The 11132-nt window shown below is 37.1% G+C and overlaps 2 protein-coding genes across 2 annotated transcripts in view; both read left to right on the top strand.

The window, feature by feature from the left end:
• LOC115246371 (homeobox protein otx5-B-like) overlaps positions 1 to 5455 on the top strand; it is a 15828-nt gene extending 10373 nt beyond the window's left edge. Inside the window, exons 3-7 of the mRNA XM_029825145.1 lie at positions 318 to 469; positions 3162 to 3346; positions 3673 to 3793; positions 3914 to 4117; positions 4253 to 5455. Of these exons, the coding sequence (XP_029681005.1) occupies positions 318 to 469; positions 3162 to 3346; positions 3673 to 3793; positions 3914 to 4117; positions 4253 to 4354 (764 nt within the window). The 3' untranslated portion in view covers positions 4355 to 5455. The remainder of the gene's footprint in view (positions 1 to 317; positions 470 to 3161; positions 3347 to 3672; positions 3794 to 3913; positions 4118 to 4252) is intronic.
• Positions 5456 to 8339: 2884 nt separating this feature from the next.
• Positions 8340 to 11132, top strand: part of LOC115246404 (inactive tyrosine-protein kinase 7-like) — a 43520-nt gene continuing 40727 nt past the window's right edge. Inside the window, exon 1 of the mRNA XM_029825213.1 lies at positions 8340 to 8382. Coding sequence (XP_029681073.1) covers positions 8340 to 8382 — 43 coding nt within the window. The remainder of the gene's footprint in view (positions 8383 to 11132) is intronic.

Consider the following 11132-nt stretch of genomic DNA (forward strand, 5'->3'; position numbering starts at 1 on the left):
TATATATATATATATATATGTAGTTGACTCCTCTCTCTATAACATATTATAAATATACATATATTATATATATTATAAGTTTGAATTACAAATCAGAGGTTTAAAAGAGGAATCCTTTACGGATGTCAATTATTGGTTCAAACTATATTATGTTCCCGCATAAAAAGCGGTTTAAATTTCTTTATTTTTTTCAAGTCTTTTTTCTCAGTAAATTATATAACATATTGATTTAATGATTTCATGCATATTTGAAAAAAAAAATATAAATACAAAAGAATTTCTATGATATTCTGTTGTATCAAAAATTTCCATTAAAGGTAATCCAAGGAAGCAACGACGGGAGAGGACGACGTTCACACGAGCGCAGTTGGATGTATTAGAGGGACTTTTTTCAAAGACGAAATATCCTGACATTTTCATGCGCGAGGAAGTGGCGATGAAAATCAATTTACCAGAATCGAGAGTGCAGGTAAGAAATTATTAATATTGACGGCAATTTTCGGTTATGCTTTATCGTATGTTCGATTAATATGCAGCTATCATATATATCGAAAGAAATCATGTAATTATTCAATATCTCTCTCTCATTTTATTTATAATATTAAATTAGTACTTTAAATTACTACTACAATACAAGAGAAATAACTTTGAATACAGTGCAGAAAGTATTTCTGCACTGCAGTAAAAAAATGCGGCATGTCTACGAGGGGTGCAAGAGTGTCTGATTACCGAGGGTTATGCACTGTCGGCACGTTGACGGTACGGACAACATCGATTTCTCTTCCACGTGTCTGTCCTTTGCGTTAGAGTTAATTAAATTACGCGTTCGTCTTACAAATACCGACAAGAATTCTTCGAATCTGCTACTAATACCCCCTTGTAATGACGGTATAAGAGATATAAAATAATGATTTCATCTTCTAGATTAAATCTATACATGATATTTCTGCCATCCTTTTATTTGGAAATAAACTACTAATCTGCGAAAGATTTACTATAATTAAAAATTCATGACTTTTAATATTTCATTTAGTTGCGAAGGTATATTAATATTTCATATTAATAATATACAAAGTATTATTCGACATAGCTACATAAAATTATAGTAACAGGAAAAAAGAACGAATGAAAGTCAAAGCATGCAATTATTGGCATAAGTAAAAAGCATAAGATTCAAAAACATAAAAGAGAACGCAGAGCATCAAACGTTTATTATGTCTATTTCAAGCCATCAGCAATGGTATAGAAAAGAAAAAAATTCGTTCGCTTTCTAGTCACATAAAATCGCAAGCGATGCTCCGTTGGCATTTTTGCTCAATAGCGCGCGGTCAAAAGAATGTTTTTTTTTTTTTTGGTGCAACAATACCGCGAAAACCTACATGAATGATGTCAATTTCGGAATCGATAAGTCGATGTTGCTCGAGTGACACCGTGCCGTCTGGCCGTACCGACGTCGACGTCCACAAGGTCCGAGAACGTGTCCGTGCATATCCCACCCTCATCACGGCCGGAAAGGGCGCTCCGCATCCGCAATTGCCGTCCAACACACCTGGCTATGGCCGTGTAAACGAGATGAATGGGCCCAACGTGGCCCATAGTCTTCCGCACGTTCGTTGGACGACTGCAAAACCAGAGACTGCTCTACTCACGATCGCCGTTTTTAGACCCCTGCATGACTTTTCAACCGCGGGCGTATCCGTGTCCATTGTAGCTTCACCAAAGCTAGTTTTCTCACGGGTCAATACGATAATATCATTTCACGCAATATGATCGTATATTTTAACATCAATTTTTTAGAAAAGGAAACTATATATTTAGTATAATAAATGGAGCACGTTATCTATATCAAAAAAATGTTTAATATTGCAAGATTTATTACGTAATTAATAAACCCATGATTAATGAACTGAGAGATGATAAAAATATATCGCAAGAGAAAAGATGAATCGAGTTAAATAGCAAACATAGAAAAAGTTTCTTTTTTTTTATTACGATCTTGAGCATAAAGAAAAATTGACATTTCATAAATATATGTTATTAGAAGATTTTGTTTTATTAAGCATTGAATCAAACGTTGATGTTTCGCCAATATTTCTCGATATCAATGTAGAACATAATCCAGTCGTGATAAAAATGCTTTTGCGACGTTTCTTGAAAACGAAAAGTTCACGTTACGACGATACATACACCGGACTCTTTCGATGGAAGAACGCGAGCTGCTGGTGTCGTCCCCCAGAAAATCCGTAGAAACCCAAGCTCACCTCTCCGCTTCTAACATCGATCGCGAGGCTTCTCCAAGTTTCACTCTCTCTCTCTCTCTCTTTTGTCGCATTTCTCCCTCTACCTCTTTCCACTCGCTTCGTCCCTTCCCTATATCGTTTTTATGTATAAGAGAAATTTAGAAAACAAACGAGCTATGAAAAACAACGTATCATATTTCACGTATACCATGCAGTAATTAAATCCAATGCGCAAAATATATCTTTGAATCTTTATTTATGAACATTCTGTTAAAAAGGAGAACATATTTCAACATCTACTGAAATAAATTATGAAAAATGTTACTGTACTGCTTGCGCGATGAAAACTATCAAAGAAAATTACAGAAATTGATAGAATAGTAATCTGTATCATCCGAGCGCCAGCGGAGGAAACGCTTTTTAATTTATATAAACATAATTAGCAACTTCATTACAAGGTGTTCGTGCAAAACCAGTGGACACTTTGAACACAAACCGGAGCGAGCCCGTTGGTACGCGAAATCGGCTTATTCTATTCAGAGAAGTTGCTCGGTGTGTGTGGGACGACCTATACTCCAATTGGTTTCGTAATTCTGTTGCATTAACGACAGCCTGGTAGCGAGAGCGTCCGATATGCGTGCGCGTTTTTGTTCGCGTTGCTACAGTCAGCTTGATTGGTAATTGATAGTCGTACCAGTTCGGCGTTCCCTTATAATTGGTTATTATGCCAGCTTTGCGAGAGTTCTGATTCATTCCAAATCACATTTATGCGTCGCTAAAACATGAAAATGATGTCCGATTTATTTCGTGACAGATGCGTGACTTATTATTATTATTTTTTATGATAATATATGCAGCAGCTGTGTAGAAGCGTCTCTGATTACGTAACCGTACAAACAAATAATTCCTACGTGTCTGCAGGTGTGGTTCAAAAATCGGAGAGCTAAATGCCGACAGCAGCAGAAGCAGCAGCAACAGCAGCAAGATAAGACACCGAGATCGAAGAAACCCTCGGCAAGTCCGGCTAGTAATCCACCCCCTGGAAAAAGTCCTTCAATTGCTACCACGCCCACGCCCGCCGCCGCGGTACCTGCTACTACGCCCTTGTAAATATCACTTAATCTTAATAAAATATGACGTATCTTCAGCGTATGCCCACGTGCCGTACTAACGACTATTATTTCATGTCCGTATGAGGTAATCGCCAACACGATTAGCCAACTTTAATTAATAAAATTAAAATTAATATTTTAATTACAACTGAACCCTACAGATATTATTGAAATAGTTTTATCGCGCGAGATGTGTTTTCTTACATATAAAAATTGTGGATGTAAAGTCCGAGATGCTAATTGCAACGCGATCGATCGTTACGTGAATGCATTATAGAATAGATGCGCGTATACACACACCATTGCATTTCTGTACTCAGGAGCGGAGGCACTGGCGGCTCAGCGGCAAGTTCTCCGGCGCTTTTAAGGGATTCGCCGCAGTATAAACCAGCGGGAAATGCTACTAGTTTACTGTTAGCAGCTAGTACGACTCCACCGAGCGTAAGTCGATGGGCTGTAGTGATGATTTCGACGATTTTGTATTATTTCATTTAAACAAACATTGTTCATGTTTTCGGAATATTTGTTTTCTTATACGTTCGTTGTTCTATTTTTTAACAGTTAGGCGGTACCGTGTACAGCAGCGGCGGTGGTAGCAGTAGTATCTGGAGTCCAGCAGTGACGGAGAGCGGAGGATTTCCGGGTGACCACCAACGGTTAGCGTGGACGACAAACGCTTCCCAGCAGCAATGCTATCAAAATTATTCGTCCTACTATACCAATATGGATTATCTCTCGCCCGCCTCGCATCAGTTAAACGTTGTGGTAAGTATAAAAAAATTCTATCTCTATCTCTTTAATTTTTTTCTGTGCAAATATATATGATTGCGTCCACTAAAATGGAGCAAGAAGGCGCTTGAAGAATAGCATAATGTAAAAGAACCAATATTGCATCGTTAGGACAGTGGAGGTAGCAGCCTTGACAATTCATGGAGCAAAACGAGAGACGAAGGTACTTCATCTTGGTTTTACAATAGCGCTGGATGGGGCGATCGGAAGTGAATCTACAAGAATCGAGGGGAACAAAATCCGGGTACATATCATCGACAATAGTGAAGGTTATACGGCTCGAATCGAAGCTTATCGTAATGCGATGCCAAATAAAAGGAGGAAGCTGTATTTCTGATTAGTGTCGATAGAGACTAAACATATCTTTAATTCGGCTGGCATTCAAGGAGCTGTGGAATGCATAGGCCAATCGAGAGTGCCATACGTATCTTTCTGTATTTACTGGTTCAACATAGTTTAAATATACAAGATATCCTATTATTTTCTCTGCGACGAGAATTTGTAGAAAATATTTCATAAAAAAAAATTGTATTGTTTCATAAGAAGCACCGTAGAATAAAAATATTATTTGCATATAAGAGTATTAAGGAGTATACAGAACATTCCATATTTTCTTTCTGTATCGTGTCAATTCTTATTAGACCAATTTTATTCTAATATGCATTGTTTTAGAAATGGATCAAGTGATAAAACTAAATAAGACATTCTATATTTACGATGTAATCGTTTCTTTGTGTGAACATATAATATGTTCGTGACCGCGTAATATTTTTTGAAATATTTCGTATGGCACGAAATTTCTGAAATATGTTGCGATGTGCAAAGTAGTGTTTTAATTATCACATAATCTAACTTATTTAAGTTTTGATTTATTTCCACTTTGAAAATTATATTAAATGACACGTTTATCTATTATTAGAAATTCGCAAAGTTCTGAAATCAATGAAAATTGCGATTTCTTAAAGGAATGTTTTGTATTTTGGTAGTTGCTTCAAAATTGTTAATAGGACAAATTAATTATTAGATTGGTGCAACAGATTTGCCGTATTTCTCATAAATAAAGTTGAAAACAAAATTATATATATAGTCAATTTTCTCGCGGAATATAGTTTATGTATATAGTTTCAAGTAATTTTTAAGAAAGAGAAAGACTAATCAAAATGGAAACATACTATTAGTTTTAATACAAAGTTTTCTATTTAGAAAAAAGATTTTTTTGAAATATGACCGAGTAAAGTAGATTATATATTTTATCCAGAAATATTGTGCCATCTATATTTATTTATCAGAAATTAATAACTGTTTAAAATAAGATATATANAAAAGTGACAAATCTTTTGCATTAATCTTATAATATCCACTAGTCACGTCAATAAAATAAATATGACAGAATTAAAACGAAGTAAACAGATTCATTATAAAAAACAATTATAATGTGATTATGCTCTTCGTTGCATAGATCACTGCTTTACATTTTTACCGGATCTTATACAGTAATGATTTTAAAATTTAGATAATCCCTTTATAGACGCGAATAATGACTTTTTAACGATGTGCTATAATGATTCCATGTGATCTCCAGGACAGATAATTATACTGTACATAATATAAATACGTTTACAATATTCAAGAAAAATTTAGGTGACTAATGTGTGGAATACATTTAATTGATTTAATTTGTCGATTATAATAATATATAACGTAAAATTTTTAAAAGAAGGTATATGCGTACGTATACACGCGATACATATACCATGTACATAAATTATATACAAGAACATATAGTGCAGATCTATCTATGTACATATGTATCATTCTATCGTGTATAGAAATACACTATCTGAACATCGAGATAAATTTATGTTACGACGTCAAAATTGTTGATCATTTTCTTTTTTCAAAAACTTATTTTGCACGTGTAAAATAAAAAATTTATGTTTTATCTCTTTTATATAAATTAATATTTTAAATAAATTTTACACACACACCGTCCCGTTATCAGAAAATACGCGTTGAGAATATTATCTGTCATACGATATTACTTTCGTATACAGAAGGAAAGAATAATATAAAATATAAGTAAAATACATACTTTATTAATAGCTATTATTAATTTTTAAATATTGGAAATAAATTTTCTCTGAAAAGCTTTATATAGAAAAATTTTATTTTACATGGTCGAATTCTTTTTGTACGAGAAATTAATCCCAGTTGTTATGTATCTCATCACGTATATTTGTTATTTCAGACAATCAATACTATAATATGTAATTTTTTCAGAACTAGTACTTGCACGAATGTATGTATTATTTATTATTACTTATTCTTTTTTTAAGTATATTAGCGATATGCAGTAATTATATATGATTTTTTATTATGTCTTATACAGTTGTGTCGTAATTATCCAAACATTTGGGTTGAAGAGAATCTGTTAAATTTGTGAATTGTATAAAATTCATTTCTTATTAAAATGTAAAAAAATGCAATTTACTGTATATCGCTTTTAGTAAAATTTTCATTTTTTTTTTTTTTATAAATATATAAACATTTTGAAAAAAAAATCCTTGACCATGGAGCTTTATAGAAAACTAAACTAAATACCGACCCTTCTTTACAGACGTGAGCATCGATTGATTATAGAATAGAAAAAATAAAGAATCCATATGTAAAATAAAAAAAATTATTTAAGATCTATAGGAATATAAGAGTATGTGACTGTTTAGATTGTTATTATAAATATTATCAATAATATGATCGACAAGAAAAAAAAACAACGACGTACATGTCTCAAGATGTATAAAGATAATATATCGAATTTGAATTGTATATAGATGTTTCTCATTTTTTTTCTCACCTACATCGTTCTCAATTTTCTGCTTAAAATTTTTCCTCATTTTCCTTTTCATAAAAAGACACGCGCGTTTATCTTAGAAAAAATTTACTGTATAAATAAATATATAAATCTATCTTTTGAGCCAAATTTTTCTCAAAATTATATTACTTTCCGATATTCCTAATACGAACAAAATTACAAAAACAATATGAAATTTAACAGTATAATGTAATGAATATAATAATAGTAATATGTAAAAATGTAGAAAAATGTGTATAAAATTTCTACGACTCATATTTATATCGGTATTTCATAGATAGATACCTGCATTTTTCCTGTTACCATATGTACGCATGCATTGACCAAATAATTCTTATTCTAACTGCATACTCGCTGAGAGGGCGTTAGTGCACAGACTTGAATCTTTTCCGTTATACTCACACATACACTCATACAATTCTCGTACTAGAATCGCAATCTTTAATATTGTTCCATCGATATTTTTGTAAACTAATGACCTATTTTGCAATATAACTTTTATTAAGACTAAAATAATTTTAAAATGAATGATTTATGCATGATTTTGCAAGTATAAGGCTGATAAATTCACTCACTCATTTTCCCTCTCTCTCTCTCTCTCTCTCTCTCTCTCCATCGATCATTATTCAAGTATAATCGTTAGCTAATTGAACAGAATGATATATACATACTTGTGGCGATGATCGAGCACCTCTTTCTGCTGATTTTGGGAGAGAAAGTATCGTAAAATATACGAAAAGTGTCGGGGGGAGCATCTACACGCGCACATACATGTACCGAAATCGCGATATCGACGAATAATGATCGTACGCGATGTTTAACGTACCATGTTCGACGAAAATGTTCAACACTTTACAAAACACTCGCGATTATTTCACTCGCGCGCGTAAGATTCACTTTCAGACGGTAATAATCACGAAAAATACGGAGCGACGCGTTCCGTGATCACCACCGTCATTCGAAATTTATCGAAATAATTATGAATATCGAAATATCGTGACGTCACGATCGCTCAACGGTCACTCGTCGGTGTACTGCCGTCGCGTGGCGCTCTCTGACGGCGAGAAGTCGCACTGGCCGGCGACACCAGGGGTCGCTTCGCGCCGGCGTGGGTTCGTCGTCTCAGTGTCGCGCGTCTCCTCGCGCCGGTCGGTCCCGCTCGTTCGATCTCGTTCTTGTGCACACGTCGTTTCGCCGCAATCTGCAAGTTAACTGTCGCGCGAACTGTTAAAATGATCGCGACGTGAATTCCGCCGCGAGAAACCAAGTGTTTTTCTCTCGCCCGATAATTGTGCCCGTTTCAATTGCCTCGCCCGATCGACAAGGATGCGGCGCGTCACGATTCTGTTGCCCCTGGTCTTCTGTATGTGTAAGTATGCGAATCAAGTATAACCGGCCCTTGAATCGCGCCGTACAGGGTTCTTTCTCTCTCTCTCTCTCTCTCTCTCTCTCTCTCTCTTTCCTCCCTTCCCGTCTCCCGCCGATATCAGTCTGTCGGGGGTGAATCACGCGGAGGGAAGACTGCCGATCGAAGTTTCCGGCGAAGTTGGCGGCGCGTCTCTCTCGAAATTCCACGCGCGAATCCGATCTCCGACCGGTTGCGGACGCGGTTCCCTTCATCCTTTCTTCCTTTTCTGGCGGCCGACGGTGTAATTACGACTAATTGACTCCGAATCGCGCGCCTCGGTCGAGCCGCTCTCTCGGTGAATCGAGTCGGAAAAAATCGCGCATGAGCGCGCCTCGTAAATGACGATACCTCCGAGCCGTTCCTCTAATGACTTGACGTTATTATTATTCGGGAAAGAGATAGAATATCTCTATGTTTAAGCTACATATATATATACACATATATATATACATATAATCGCAAAAGTGAAAAGGGCGCAGTTATCATTTCGTGCGCGAGAAACTTGAAGATATCTGGCAAACGCATCGGCGCGATACGGCAAGCACGATATGTTTCCTCGAGCGTTGTTTTACGCGCTCGTTGCACGCTGTTGTTTCGCGATAAAATCGCGCAATTTGCCGAGTAAAATATTTCATTGTTACCGGTTTGCTTAAGCGTGCAATTAACCATCTCGAGGGCGTGATGCAGAAAAAGATTTTAGAATATTCTGCAGGTTCCCCGTTGACCTACTCGCCTGTTTTAAAAGAAATATTTTTACTTTTTTTATATGTCAGAGATCTTGAATAATTATGTATCATAAAAGAGATTTATATATATTGTTTTCTTCATACATATATGTATATATCGCGTATACGTGTATCAATTTATCAGCATTAAAAGGATTGTTTCTGAGATATAATACAATCGATAATACGGACTTGTGTAATGTTATAATGGCTGCTTGCAATTGAATTATAATGCGAGATCGTGTGCAATTCATATTCCATAAAAAAAGATAATTTCTGTGTTTGTGACAGTTTTCCACTATTTTCTCATATTAAATTTTCATTTTATTTCGAATTTGCGAGCAAAATTACGAATTATTACAAAACTCGTGTATTTTCCGCTATTAATTTATTTACGTATCTTTTATCCGACTATCAATTACTATAATCAAATATGTCAGATGTATCACGTTCATCCCTCTGAATAGGAAGAAAAAAAGAACGAAAATAAGAGAGAAGAGGACTTTCTTCTCATCACATGTCCCTATCTCCGTAAATCAGCAATCTAAACTAAAGAGTCACGAGGGAAAAAAAAAAAAAAAAAAAAAATGAGATATTCTCTCGCCTAAATCGGAGCTGGCCAATTTGCGTCCTCCTCGCGGATTCTCCCTCGGCTCTTACGAAGATTCGAGACCCGAGACTCGAATGGTGGAAAGGATGCTGCCACTCTCCACCATGACGGCTCTCCTCTCTTCAAAGAGGAGGAACCGGTTCGATAGCCGCGCACACACCTACACGTAAAAGCGACGAGTGTACGCAGACTCGGTGCACGCGGGGAAACAGAGGGGCAGGGCGGAAAGGAGAGAGGAGATGGTTGCCGTGTGGTATTACGTAGGTATATACCTAATATCGGCCACCACACGGCAGGTTAAGGAAAGGGGGAAGGGAGGGGTGCGCAAAATGTACGACGTAACTCTCGAGAGTGCGCCATGGTACCCCATGGCTGGCTTTCCCCCTTTCCTTTCCTGCCCTCCACTATTCTTCGCTCTTTCATTCGTCCCGTTCCGGCTGTGCCACTCACCAGGACCACTTGGCCATTCATATTGGTCCGGTGCTCCTAATTACACGTCTCGAGTTACGAGACGAGAATCGGGACGACGGGAACTCTGGAGACGTTCCGTGTGCCTCTGAAAAGAAGATAGGGGTACGACGGAATGTATATACACAAGTCCCCCGGCGTCGCGATTCTCGTCGTCGTGCCTCCTCATGTCTCCGTCGACCAAGTCCGGCTCTCTCTCTCTCTCTCTCTCTCTTTCGTTTTCTGCCCGTCTCCGTTGCTCGCCTCCTTCTCCGACTTTTTTTTTACACCGCTAACATAAGAGTCCTTTGTGCGAAGCCGCGCACGCGGCGGTTATTTTATACACCGAATGTTATTCAGCGTGCCGCGTGTAACGCGTTTTCGTGTTCTCCTTCCGCTCGCACGTTATTAGCCGCAACGTTCTCTCTCGTTCCTCTCGTTCGTTTTCTTCTCGCTCAGACGTTGCGTGTGACGTCGTCACAGTGTACACGTGTCTCGCTGCAGGGAGCGACGAAGAGAGAAAGAGGGAGAAATCGTATTAGCCCTTTGATCCCACGAGCTGCTGAAATGACTCCGGAAAGAAGCAAGGAGAGAAAGAGAGATGCTAATAAAGACGCGGGTGGCGCGTAACGCGTATAAACAGCGAAACCGACATTCTTTTCCTGGAGACGACGTCCTCGACACGCGCACGTATTCGTACATATTGCGTCGTTCCTGTAACTGTAACTGCAACGTGGATCCGTATCGCGAGCGCACGTGAAATTTCAATCCATTTACATATTTTGATGTATCGAAACCTTTGCGAGTATCTTTTAAAAGTTTCTCGCACTCTTATTTAATAAACTCCGCAACTTCTTAAAATTACAATATCTAAAATTTTCTGGTATTTTCTTTCAGAAACTTTGTAAAAAATAACTTTTATATATATA

Source organism: Formica exsecta, unplaced genomic scaffold (assembly GCF_003651465.1).
Source record: "Formica exsecta isolate Colony F162 unplaced genomic scaffold, ASM365146v1 scaffold149, whole genome shotgun sequence".
In the NCBI taxonomy this organism is placed as follows: Eukaryota; Metazoa; Arthropoda; class Insecta; order Hymenoptera; family Formicidae; genus Formica; species Formica exsecta.